Source organism: Biomphalaria glabrata, chromosome 2 (genome assembly GCF_947242115.1).
Source record: "Biomphalaria glabrata chromosome 2, xgBioGlab47.1, whole genome shotgun sequence".
Classification (NCBI taxonomy): domain Eukaryota; kingdom Metazoa; phylum Mollusca; class Gastropoda; family Planorbidae; genus Biomphalaria; species Biomphalaria glabrata.
The window spans coordinates 37,661,619-37,675,907 of NC_074712.1; the positions used below are offsets into that span (position 1 = coordinate 37,661,619).

Genomic DNA, 14,289 nt, shown 5'->3' on the forward strand with positions numbered 1-14,289 from the left:
GAATAGCTTCTTTTCTCAATAACTATAACACTAAAAGGACTCTTTTAACACTTTGTATAGGATAGTGAATGGTTGTAGTAGTTGTAGTATAAGGACATATTAAAGACAAATTTAGATATATATTACGAAAGCTAAATCAAAGCACTGGCGTATACAGAAAGAGGGGGGGGCCTGGGGGGCGGTACTATAATCAAATTAAGTCATATATTTAAAACAATCAATGGGGTGGTAAAAAAACTACTGTTTACGCCCTGATATTTTTAAATGAAAATTGTGGCAACTCTAATAGGCCTACATTATATAAAAGGACGGTCTTTTTTTTTTTACATATTTGAGACAAAAAAAATCACCTGCAGAGGACAGAAAATGTAGACAGCAAAAAGAAAATCTAAATCGACCACCGTCAGACAATGTATGCGTTGTAGTGGCACTCATGTAGGGCGAAGCTGGGGCTGCATAGCCAGGTAAAATACTGCACTCCTAATTAATCTTCGGACTTAAAGACCAGCCTTATTATCATTTGTGCCATTTACTGAAGACAATCTAGACAAAAAAGTCTGTACTAAACAAAAACAAGCAACAAAAAAAAACAAAAAAAAACTTAAAGCAAATAGACAATGTGTGTGTGTGTGTGTGTGTGTCTGTGATTATTTGTGCAGACTGGAAACAAAACAGCACCAATACTAAAACTGATCAGACAAATGTACACCAACAAGTTTTCACTGGACAGTTTATTCTTCAGACATTATAAGATTTAGATTTGCTCAGAATTGAACAACCTTTCTTCCTTGGACATGAGTTTATTAAATGAATAATCTTAAGAAGTTTTTAATCATAAATTTGACTATAAGCTTAAATGGGCATAGCAGAAGTGAATGGATGTCTTGATTTTAATTTAGTATTTTTTTAGGTTTAAAAAAAATAGATTATCATTTGTAAAACAATTTTTTATATTTGTAAATATTGTTTCCTTAACTCTCAAATTTAATAATGTAATCGATTATAACTTTATCAGTTCTCAAATGATGTGACTTAAAGGACATTAACAAAAACAGCTATAAAATGGCATATTTTATAATTCTGTTTTTAGCTTTTGAACATCTAAGTTACTAAAAATGTCTTATTATTACAAGAAAATTCATGTAATATGTTTAACTAACCAAACAACAGTCTTCCTATAAACATCTGGCAGTATCACAATTTTTGTGAAACTACAGGTATTATATACAGATCTGATATTTACATAAAACATTGTATTTATATTCTTGCAAGAATAGTTCTACAAGAAATGTATTGTGAATATTTAAAAATAAGTCAAAGTATCTTCTATCTTTATTTTTCTTAGAAAGTTGGAATGATCTTTTCTTTTTTTACTTCTTGGTTCAAATCTTAACTTTTTTTTTTAAAAAGAAAAAAAAAAAAAGAAACATTTCAAATGTATTTTCAAATATAGATATACAGAAAAATTTCAATCGTTTAAGATTTTTTGAATGATTACAAAACACTTTTTACTCTAGATTTGCTGTCATCTTCTTATACTGGTAACTAAGTTAATATGTACCATTCTTGCATACTCCATAACAAACATTTTTTTTCTTACACAAAACAGATATTCTTCACACACTGTACTGCGTTCTCTGTGGAGGGGGTTGGGGCACTATAGGAGGTAGAGGAGGGGTTTCTCCAAGTGGCCGGAGAATAGGTGTAGCTCTGTCTAGTAAATCATTTACACTAAACTCTGGATTAGCTATTCTCAAATTGAGCTGCTTGAGTCCCTTTTGACCTTCCTCTAGCAAATCAAGCTTTCTATAGAACTGAAACAAAAAAAAAGCAAAAACAACTTAATATACAAAATAGATAATTTATTTCAGACTAATGAAGTTCAACTTAAGGAATATTTAAAAGTTTTTTAAAAAAGTTATTGTTATGTAAATAATTGAAAGAAATTTTGTGTAAATTCTTTTTTTTTTCTTTAATGAAAGTTATATGTTGTTATTTTTAGCTGGCATAAAAAAAGAACTGTTTAGAAAAAAAAGATAGAGATAAAGAAATCAATACAAAGAAAAGGAAAGAGAGAGGGAGAAGGAGAGTAAGAGAAAGTGCTGTGTGGGATGAACAAACTTTGATGGTAATTGTCAGTTTAAAATATATGTGTTAAGAAGTTATAGTGAGTGCATGGCTGTCCGAGTGAGAAATAGAGGCCCTATATGCATATCTTAGCTACACAATGCCACTACAGACATTTGTTTCATAATGCCATTTAATAGCTAATCCCCTTTCCTAACTGGTAATGATTAAATGTCTACAGGAGTGATGCCCAACCAATAGTGCACAGAGGGTATAATGAAGCTGCAAAGGTTCAGTTCCATTTTTTCCCCCCTGCATGCCATACATCTTTATACCCCCAAGTCAAATACAAGTTGTGTGTACCACTGGTCTAAAATTTGCTTATCAAACAATTGACAGTTTTAATGTAAATGATTTCATTTGTATAAATTTTCATTATACAGTGTAGGTATTACTTAAAATACCATGCAATTTACTTTAAATATATTACTTCCATTAGTATAAGCTATTTCTTAATCAAACTACATAATAAATAACGGGAAGTGGTGAGTCCTGTACAGTGTAAAGTAACCTCAAATGAAAAGAGGTTTAGTACAATAATGGCCCAGCTGAAATTAAACTGATTAATAAAGTTTAAAATCATTTACCAGCCCAGGTCCTTTCTTAACTCTGCCACCTTCTTTAACAATAACACCTCTGGACAATTCCATTTCTTCAATCTGCATTGAAAAAAATCAAGATATAATATGAATATCTTAACAATATTTCATTTCTTTGTTAACTTTTATTTTTAAAGATTAATGCAAACTAAAATATCTGTTTTACAGTGAATTAAAATATATAAATATATTTCTATTGTTAAAAACAGTTTGAGAAACGTTGTTGCCAGTAATCATGTTCTTTAACAGATTTTACATGTTTTTAATGAGAACAACAAAATGCTGTATTTCAACTCAAATATTTTAAGTTAAAGAAACAGAGAATAACAAATTTAAACAGCAGGAAATGAAGTACTTTAGTAAAATTAATCAATACATATTAATGTCATTTGTTTTTAACTGAAACTGTATTTGTTATTAAACAAGAAAAATAATACTTTCAATACTAAAGAAAAGTAACAGTAACAAGTCAACTAATTTTTAAAAAATCATCTATACCACAGGAACCAAATTTTCAGCTGATGATTTTACTGAAGTTATAGAGTTTGCTTGAGTTTTCTTTCCAAAAAAAAAATCCATAAGTTGAAACTTATTGCATTGTTCATAATAAATAAATTATAGCTTTTATACAGCGCTACTTTCATGCTTATAACATGTGTGGTGTTGATGAAAAAATAAAATAGTATCAAATGTCTGAGGTTAAAAGTAAAGTTTCCCTTTTCAGACCTTGCAATCTATAGGGCAAATGATGTAAAGGTCATCTGTTTCTTTTGCCAATAGTTAATGATGGTGTCATGTAGCCAGCACAATAACCAACCACCTTTATTTCCCCGGACTAAAATTGGGTGGACTCAGGGGTGCCCTAAAAATCCTGAAGTTCAAAATCCAAGTCTTCACTGAGATTTGAATCCAGGGCCTCAGGTTTGGAAGCCAAGCGCTTAACCACTCAGCCCCCCTCACCCCGTTAAGAAATATGTGTAAGAAAAAAAATGAAACTAATAAGCACTACTTATTTTAAACATAGTAAACCATGACTCGACTAAATATGTGGGTGTGCATGTTGTATTGCATCAAGAAATTCTCTTATTCATAAAGAGATAAAAAAAATCAAACTAGGTAGCCTATTTAGGTCTATAAGAAATTATAAATTTAAAAACAGAAACTTTACAATTCTGTTCCACCTTAGAACAATACAAAAACATCCACTTTTAAAGGTTCCTTAACTAAAGAAAACTTATATACTCATAGAGGAAAACATTCTTTATGAGCAAGCAACATGTTGCATCAAGGAACAAAATATTTGATGACTTAGTACAGTTTAAATCTTTAATTTAGACAAAAAGAAATCAGACATAATATGAAGACTATATAGTTACATACAAATGATTTGTTGACAATCTCTTTTTAAAGGAACATTTGTGAAACATATGATTTTATGAGTATTTATTTATTTATTGTTTATTTAAAAAAGGTAATAATTAAAAAAAAAATTACCAGAGGTGGAGGAAGAGGGGTTATTGTTGCAGCTAAACGATGTTTCGATTTGCTACTCACTGAAATAAGAAAAATAATTAACATATGTAAACATTTTGTCAATAATCTCTGATTTCTGAATTAATATTTTTACATTTTTTTTAAATCTGAAAAAAAAAAACAGGGAGATAAATCTGCTTCAAAACCTAAAACTGTTTAGAAGTTGTAGAGCAACACTTTTTGCTTTGAAAGTTATTTATTTGAAAAGGAATGTAAAAGAGCAGACCTTTTGTTTCAATGTTTGTTTTGAAAGAATGAGTCTTCACTTTGCTGCTGGCTTTTTTCACTGCTTCCAGTTTACTTTCTAAAGCTGGATCAACTACATGGTACTTTACAGTGATCCTTAGGGGAAAACAAAACGAAACATTTGAACAAACAAACTTTCTAAATATGAAATGATATTAAGAATAGGCTGTTCTGTAAACGATATCATTTGAACTATTAGGATTTGATACTAGATAAAAAAAATTAACAATTTTATGTTTGAAAATAATTCTACATATTTTACGGATAGAGTAAAAAACAAATATTAAGAATTGTTAATTTTGGTTCCAAAGGACTCAAGAAAAATAATTCTTATACATTATATACATATTTAGGACAAAATTTCAATATTTCTCTTTGAAGGAACATCTTTAATTTACAAGATAAGATAAACATCAAGACAGACCCAATAACTGCTGAGGAGGTTACCATGGCCATTGCAGTGCTAAAGAATAACAAAGCACCAGGGCTAGACATGATATCAGCAGAAATGCTAAAATATGGGGGACAGTGCATTGTTAACAGAATGACTGATCTCTTAAATCTCTGTTGGCGAACTTCAAAAGTCCCAGAGGACTGGCAAAAGGGAGTGATTGTAAAGCTTCCAAAAAAGGGCAACATGGCAGACTGCAACAACTGGAGGGGCATTACTCTCCTCTCTGTCCTGGGCAAAGTTTTCAGCAGTTTTGTTGAGACGGCTTCAACAGTCTGTAGATGAAAGGCTCAGAGAAGAACAAGCAGGTTTCCGAAGAGGCAGATCATGTACATAGCAGATTTTCGTTCTACGAAATATCATAGAAAAGGTACCAACAACGGCTAACAATCAGTTTCGTGGACTTCAAAAAAGCGCTTGATAGTGTCCACCGAGAATCACTATGGAAAATAGTTAGAGAATACGATATCCCAGAAAAAAAAAAATTCATCCAGATCCTACGACACTTTTACAGTCAGTCTAGTTGCTGCATTAAAACAGAAGAGGGAACAACAGAGTTTTTTACAATCGAGACAGGTGTGAGACAGGGGTGCATCTTATCTCCCTTCCTTTTCCTCCTAGCCATCAACTACAAAATGAGGAGAGCAATGAACCAGACTGCCTTTGGTATTCCATGGCATGAACAACTCCGATTGACGGACTTGGACTTTGCTGATGATGTTGCACTACTCGGGGCTACAAATAAATGCATTCAAGAAATGACGGAGAGCCTAGACAGAGAGGCACCCAAAATTGGCCTCCGCATAAACTTGGATAAGACTAAAATTATGCGAGTGGGATATAAGGCAAAGGGTGTCCCCGTCAGACTTGGCGAGTCAAAGCTTGAAGAGCTGGACAAGTTCACGTACCTTGGCAGCATTATAACAAATGATGGAGATGCCAACCATGATGTAGCGTGCCGAATAGGAAAGGCAGGGAGCATTTTCCAAAGGCTGCAGCCTATTTGGACTAGCCAAGCCATTGGACTCGAGACAAAAATACACCTTCTCAACACAATCGTCATTCCAACTGCTACATATGCATGTGAGACATGGAAGTCATCTGTCAAAATTGAGAAAAGACTAAATGTGGCTCAACAGAGATGGCTGAGACGGATTTTGGGTGTCAGTTACACAGATTGGGTCTCAAACAAGGAAATCCTATGCCGAACTGGGAGTCGAACAGTTAGTGAGGTTGTGACTGAGCGTCGCATGAGGTTTGCGAGACATGTTCTACGTCAAAATGAATTAAGCACACCAAGAGTTGTGATAACATGGAAGCCAAAACGAGGAAAGCGCAAACGTCCTCGTATTACTTGGTGACACACCTTCATGGAGGACCTCAGAACAGTGAACACCAGGTGGGAGGAGGCTTCAGACATTGCCAGTGACAGATCTTTATGGAGACAGCTTGCCGCCCAATGCGTTGAACGGCGCGGGAGGACCTAAGTCTAAGTAAGTCAAGGTAAAGAGAAAAAACTTAACTAACTTGTGATTAGGTAGTTTTTCTGGGTCTAGTTTAACAACTGCTACTACATTGCCCATTTCATCAAAAGTTACTTCTTTGTTGCCTGGTGGTCGGCCATTCTGTGCCTAAGTGCATATCAAGAGATTGCATTAAGTTATATTCTTTTAAGTCTTTTTAATTTTTTTTTTCATTATACATTTTTGGTTTTTACAATTAAAGAAAATCAAATTGTATACCTTCAGTAAACTAGCACAGGAAGTGGGCATTATCACGCTAACTCTATGTTTTTCTGGTTCAATATTGACTTCACTGAAGTGCAGCTTCATTTCAGTCTCTTCTAAGGATTCTGTCATTTGTCCTACTTTGGCCGACTTCAACTTTCCTCTGTAGGGACGGAATTTTGGCTTGGCCTGTGTTTCTTTAGCTTTAGTTTCTTTTGTGACAGCAGTAGATGTTTCCTTGCTGCTTTCTTCCTGCTTTATAGCTTCCTCTTCATTGTCAGAGACAAAATCTGGGAGCTCTATAACATCTTCTTTTACTACTTTTGCTGAGAGTGGGGTGTTTGAACTGAAAAAAAAAATGGGTTTAAAAAAAAAGAATTAAAAAAAAAGCATAACAGAAGCCAAATTGTATTTTAAGCTAATTACTTTTAAAATGTGTATAATAAGAATGGCCTTTATTTCCTTTAAACAATACAAAGTAGTTATCTCTTAGGTAGAGGTAAGCTGTAGACAAAGAGAATACTGAGTACATCTCATTTGCTACTTTCGTTCTCTTTGCTCTCTCACTTTTATTCTCTTGCTTTGCATACATACAAAATAGTAAAAGAAATGAAATATTAAATGCTTACAATTTTCTGAAAGATGTTTTAGCCCTGTAATAAATATATGAAGCAAAAAGAACAACCCTATAAGAAGATAAGATAAAGAAATGATGGCATAAAGATCAAATATGAAAAGAGAACAAACCAAGTTCCTCAATGGCAATGAAAGTAATTGGTGTTGCACACACTAAGGAGAGATACAAAAAATAGAGAAAACTGATGATTCCTAAAAATATAAACCTGATTCAAAGGAATCCTGATATGCAAGATTATAGTTTAGAATGTGCCAATGTTTACTTTATAAAGCTTAAGATAAAAATAACATATTCTGTTTTTTGCTACCACTTTGGTGCTTTAAACCCTTGCTCAATTTATAGTCATTGCTTCATGGAACTGATATGAAAATAGCGAGGACAAAAACTCCTTCCTGATATGGCTGCATCAGTTGGTAATAAATACTGGATAGAAGTTAGATAAGTGAAGAAATGCTCTACCATTATGGCTGAAATTTGTTTTCCAGACTAAATATCACTTAATTGGAATGAACAATCAAATCTGGTTAAGTAATACCAAGTCTGTGTTACATCATCAAAGGAGTCACTTTTAGGTTGAAATTTTCTCTATCAACCACAGGATACAGTAACAAAGTGGTAAAACACTTAGCTTCCAAACTGGAGGTCTGGGTTCAAATCCTGGAGAAGACTGGGATTTTTTATTTTGGGATCTTTGTCACCTACAAGTCCACCAGCTCTAATGGGTACCTTTACATTAGTTGGGGAAAAGTAAAGGTAGTTGGTAGTTGTACTGGCCACATGACACCCTCGTTAACCATGGAAACAGATGACCTTTACATCATTTGCCCTATAGATTGTAAGGTCTGAAAAGGGGAACTTTACTTTTACCCTCAGACATTTGACACTATTTTATTTTTTCATTATTGGTGTTAATGAAATACTTACATTTCCTCCACAACAACTGGTTCCTCTTCTGGTATCCCAACCAGGGGAGTCAGAGGTGGAATATAATTTTTAGGCACAGAGCCTTGGGCCCAACAGTCTGTAACGGCTGGCTCAGGCTCTAAAAAAGATTACAAATAAGTCATATAAGTTAAAAAATATATTAAAATTTTTTGCTTGTAGACTAATTAGCAACCCACAGACACAGATAATAAGCACAAATTTACAAAACATAAAAATAAAGGTCATACAGATGAATAAAAAGGTCAAGAAAATCTCTGATTCTATGGATATATTATTTTTTGATCAAATGAAGAACTAATTATTTTCATAAATTTAATTCTTAGGTAAGTTATCTCCCTTTAAACAACAAACTACTGAATATAATTTTTTATATTTGTTCTTCCTCAACCAATTCAGATGGAATAGTCGAAAAAAGATGCAAATATACTGTGCTGGTCATTATTTCATTGTTACTCACTCTGACTTGTTATGTGCTTTTTAACAGAGCCAACAGAGACAACCATTAGGGATATTTTAGACAAGCAATGGCTCTATTTTAACTGTACATCTATCAATTTAAAAAGCAGACAACATAAATACACTATATATATACATATATATATATATAAAATCTTCAGTGGGTAGGCAGCAACAATGATACAACAACTCCATTTAGTAGCAGTCAATGCACCCCTTATTTTGTTATATTTAATCCACTATTTTCTATTAAAAATGTGGCTGTTCATCTAACGACCTTCAAATCCTAGCTCTGGAGACCATTAATAACTTCAAGCCCAGTGCTGTTTTTGCATACACTGATGGGTCGGCATCAATAGATTCTGGAAGAGCAGGCTATGGAGCCTACATCGACTTTCTTGGCTCTTACACAGTCAAAATCTTTGGACCATGTGGTAGTGTTTGCAGTTTGATGCAGAGACCATGGCAGTCTGTGAAGCCTTAAAAGTCATTGACTCTCAACTCGCCGAGGGACATTTGAGGGCAACACAGATTGTTGTGGTCACTGACTCAAAATCTGTACTACAGGCTTTGCAAAGCCCCGGACCATGGCCCCCCAATATCAACACTGTCATCATGGCTTCACATAACATTAAACAACGCTATGGCACCCCTGTAATTATGCAGTGGGTACCAAGTCACATAGGTGTGACTGGCAACACAATTGCAGACTCTTTGGCCCACCAGGGAGGGCAAATTCCACCTACTGATGAGGCTGTAAGCTTTCATCAAGCCCTGGCTATAATACAAAAAACAGAAATGGAAAAGTGGTTTGAGTGCTGGGACAAGTCCCAAAAAGCCTGTGGAGTCTGGGAGCACATGAGGCGCCCTGACCGCACTTCCCCATGGTGGAGGCTGTCCAGGCCTGAGCAAGCTATTATAGCACAGTGCAGGACAGGCCACTGTCCTGTTGGCTCATATTTCTCACGGCTATGGCCAAATTTTGATTCACGGTGCCCCCACTGCGGGGAAGAAGAGGAAACCGTGCCTCATATTCTGTTTGACTGCCCCAGACTTGCTGATCTCCGTCTCGACAGGTCTGGGAAACCCAAAATTCTCGATCTGTATGGCGACATTTCTGCACTACGCAAGACAGCAGGGTTTCTGTCCAGGGCTTTTGCAAGAGAGAATTTGAGCCTCTCAAGCCCTCACTCTAATGGAGTTTGATGATGATGATTAAAAATGTGGTCCTTAGTGCTGCCTTTATAAATATATGTAGTACATGTATGTATAAATATATAATAAAAAATACTGTACCTTTTTTTCCCTAATTAAAATAAAACATTTTATTATAATCATAAGATAAAAAACAGAAAAATATTTCTAAAATACTTTTTAAAAAACAAAGCTTATATTAAGTAAAACTATCTATTATTTTAGAGAAAGAAAGGAGGTATCAGTGTGAAGATTACCCTGATAGCTTTTAAAATTTTTACCACAAACTTTTTACCACACAGACAGAATGAGTTGATATAAGCTTTGTAAATCATTACAATGTATAGATGATTATTCAGTATTATTGACATGAAAATGAAATATTAAATATAAACAAAAACATTAGGATAGATAATAACTATAATATAAGCTTTGTAACAAACTTTGATACTACAAATTACCTTCATCTTGTGTCCATGTCAAGTTCATCTCAGTATCCTTCTCACCATCATCTCTAGATAAAAATTGCCACTGTTTTCAAGAATAAAAAAGATATAATAATTGAATTATGCATACCAACAAAAATAATACAACAATAAAAATACAAACTTGTTGGAGAGCTTTTATGAAAATATACAAAATTTCATTATAGGTTCATACTTCTTATTTCTAGTCCTAAGTTTTTAATATCAAATCTTGCAAATGTATGCAAAAATGAAGAAATTCATCACATTATGATATATGATTTGTGGCAATAAGTACACATTTTAAAACAAAGGTTGTACCTCAATAATTTCTGTGAGAGCATTTTTGGCTTGAGATATTGTAAAAGGGTAAAGCTGATTTTCAATGTATCTGTCATATATAGCTGATAAAACTTTTTCACTGAGTTCTTCTACAATATCTAGACAGAATTCTTCTCCACTGTCTTTTTCCAACATATTATTCCTTAAAAAAAATAAGTTGACAAAACTATTTATTGTTGCACTTGTTTTCAAGTTATACATTTTTTAAATTAAGAATCTAGTTAGTAATTTGGATTGTTACATTATATTTAATGTTTAATTTTTAAAAAGCAATTAAAATTAGTGGGATATAAATCATCTAATTTGATGAATAAGCCTCTAATATTCATTATAAAAGCTTGATACACCTTAATTCTGATTAAGTTAAAAAAAATAAACAATCCTGAAAATGTGTTAGTGCTATATATAGTTTGTCCATCATAGTTTGATGATGCCCACTTTTGTCATCCAGGGGGCTAAGGGCTTTGCACTGGGGTTTTGTGCCTCCTCATGAGGCTGGTGAGATCTATGTGAGCCCAAAATGTTTGGCTGCATGCTGGGCAGGTTATTCCAGCTGGAGCTAGTGTCATTGGCCTTGCTATTTTTCTCTGACGCTTTTCTTCTGCCAGTGCTGTTCTCTTGACAGTTTTCACAGCATGACGCCATGATGCTCTGCCATGTGCTTCTGTCTCCCAGGTGGATGGGTCAATGCTGAAGTCTGTATTTGTGCTACATACTTATTATTGAACTTTAATTGTTCAGGTATTTTATTTAAATATTAAACAATACACACACCCTCACAAAACTGACATTTCTACCCTCTTTGAATGCCCCTATTTAATTCACCTTAGGCAGACCGTATTACCAAAACAACCCAACTTAAAGCACACTATCTTTCATTGGCATAGATTGCAAAAGAGCTTACAGCTGAACAGCAAAAAACACTATTGCTTAAGTGTATGAAACTGAACCATAATATAGAATATTAAAGCATGTGATCTTGTGTAAACTGATCATACATTATTTATATTTATTGAGCAACTTACAAATAAAAAAGTTATAGACTGATGCGTGAAGTAAAAGTACAATTAATGAAGCAATTCACTGAACATACCAGTCATTCTCATTATATTTTCCAGGCACAATGTCATGGGCTGATGTGGGAGTTGCTACAGCAGTGGGCGGTTTTGTTGTTTTTTCTGCTTGTCTTCCTCTATTTGTTGCTTGTCTAGACATTTTTTCAGATCAGACTGACAGCATACTTATATATATCATCCTTATAACAAAAAAAAAATTAAACATTAAACTTCCATATGAAAAAACATTTAAAAAAAAAATCTTCCATGATGATAAAAAACATATCAGATATAGGTAAAAGTATATTTCTTGCTGAAATAAGAAACATCTTAACAGATGACTTCTATAATGTTTGTATGACTGCAATGATGGCTGTCTGGTCTTCAATTGTAAAGGAACATCCAAAACATATAAAACAATAAATAATGACTATGATTGTTGACACAGCTAACCTAAGGCTATAGAAGGGTAAAATATAATTTATCTGGCCCAAGGACTATATAAGATTAGGTCTTGACAAAAAATAAATGAAAATAGGATGTAGTTAAGAGAATGAAGAGATAAATGAATATTTGATTTTATGACTCAAAACTATTAGAAAAAAGATTAATTAGGCTGAGCACTATAGTTTTAAACATGGATTTGGTCAGAGTAGTAAGGAAGCAAAATAATCTGAATTGGACTCGAGCTACCTTTTTTTTGTTCTACATTTTATAATATTTATCTTTCTCACAGCCCAAATTCCCAACAAGATGACAGTGGGTGACACTGCTGACAGGACTCTTTCTGAAATCCAGACCACACAGCAAGGCAGCCATCAATTTATATGAATTATGACTGTATGTCTTTAATAATAATGTTATTATCCTGTGATGCGCACTGACATCGTAATAGGAAAATATGTGCACTATGTTGAATGCTGTTCAAAGCTGCAATGATAATGAATGTAGACTAGAGAGAAACTGCCAACTGGATTGCTACCCAAGTGGAAGGGCTTAGTAGGCATATAATTATTATAATTTGAGATGTTTCTGTAAATTTATCATATAACATAGGTATCACAGTTAGGTTTCTCTTGCTAATTTGTCAATGGTGCTAATATGTTGTAGGTCTTTTCTTGAGAATTCAGGTGTTACAAGAAGTTACTGTGACGTGCCAGGATTCTGTAGATATATATCTCTAGATCTAAATATGTCTTCGAGATTCAATAAATGAAGATCCTTTAAATTCAAATACAGAACTTTAATTCAACAACTAAGAATCACTGTATGTACAGAATATACAAAATAAACTGTATCAAATAAGTATCTAATAAAAAATAAGACTTGTCACTGCAAGTTACAATTGAAAACTAAAATACGTCTTATCTCTCTGAAATTTTTTTCACAACTAAAGTCTCAAGATCCCGTGCTTTCTTAGCCCCTTCCCCCAGACGCTTGCTTTAGCCAATCCAAATACTCTGCACCAGATGTCAAGATGTCACCGAATGTGATGACATCATGGGTAATTCTTGGCACTTGCGTGTGCTGTATTTCCGTACTGGACATAAATATGTTAAGTTTTTAAATTTTAAACAAGATTATGTTGAATTAAATTGATGTGACAATAAGCTATTATATAGTTTAAAACTCAATTTAAAAAAATACAAAGTTTATATAAATCTAGATCTAATTACATTAAGTTTATCATAGTTTATGAAAACATTTGTTTTGCTAGGCACAGTGAATAAAAATAATGTAATAATGTCATAATAATATTTGAAATAGTTTATCATTATCTCAAGTCAACTTGAGTCAATCAAGTCGATGTAATGAATGTATATAAGTCAACTTGAGTCAATCAAGTCGATGTAATGCACCAATTGTAAGACAAATTTCCATACGGACAATAAAGATTATTATTATTAATGACTAATGAATGTTAATCAACTTAATCAGAATATGTTAATAATGACTTTAAAAAAATTACTAGATGATCTAGATCTAGTAGTGACTGTAGTCTAAATCATCACACATACACTAAACTGTGACTATGCCTGTCCATGTCTAAGTCTACAGACAGTGATGATACTAACAACACTAACAACTAATGTCTAAAGTCTAACACACAAATGAAATTCAGTGAAATTGTGACAAATGATGATTAAAAGTTTAATAAAAGGCAAGATCTCCCCAAATCAAAGAAAAGCATTGCTCATACATAGATTCTAATAAGTACGAATTTGAATAAAATAGTGCATTATGAATACATTAATATTTGTAGATCTATCTACTTTTCACTACTGTAGTATACTAGATATCTAGTATAGTAATAATTGTTTAGATGCCATTACGGCGGATGTTACTGTTGTCATGGTTAAACCAGAAAATTAAAAACATCCCTATTTTGGTTTATTTTTTAAGCTAGGATTATTATTTTTAAAATGTATGCACGATTTCATCGTTTTCATTTATTTTTAAAATTGATTCCCATATCAATATAGATCAAAATATATAAGCAAACTGTTGCAAAA

General features: G+C 33.2%; 1 protein-coding gene across 4 annotated transcripts; it reads right to left on the minus strand.

Moving 5' to 3' along the window:
• Positions 1–713: 713 nt before the first annotated feature.
• LOC106066449 (uncharacterized protein C2orf81 homolog) lies at positions 714–14,180 on the minus strand. 4 transcript variants are annotated; one of them, XM_056020354.1, is made up of 12 exons: positions 14,050–14,180; positions 11,815–11,976; positions 10,701–10,863; positions 10,377–10,446; positions 8,245–8,362; positions 6,699–7,029; positions 6,484–6,587; positions 4,486–4,601; positions 4,221–4,279; positions 3,225–3,284; positions 2,715–2,786; positions 714–1,814 (listed from the first exon to the last, which is right to left on the minus strand). In XM_056020354.1, the coding sequence occupies exons 2-12, from the start codon at positions 11,934–11,936 to the stop codon at positions 1,617–1,619; spliced, it is 1,413 nt and encodes a 470-aa protein (XP_055876329.1). In that variant the 5' UTR covers positions 11,937–11,976; positions 14,050–14,180; the 3' UTR covers positions 714–1,616. The 4 variants fall into 4 exon arrangements, with proteins under 4 accessions (XP_055876329.1, XP_055876328.1, XP_055876327.1 ...); XM_056020353.1 differs by having other exon boundaries at positions 14,026–14,140; XM_056020352.1 differs by having other exon boundaries at positions 13,977–14,130.
• Positions 14,181–14,289: the final 109 nt, after the last annotated feature.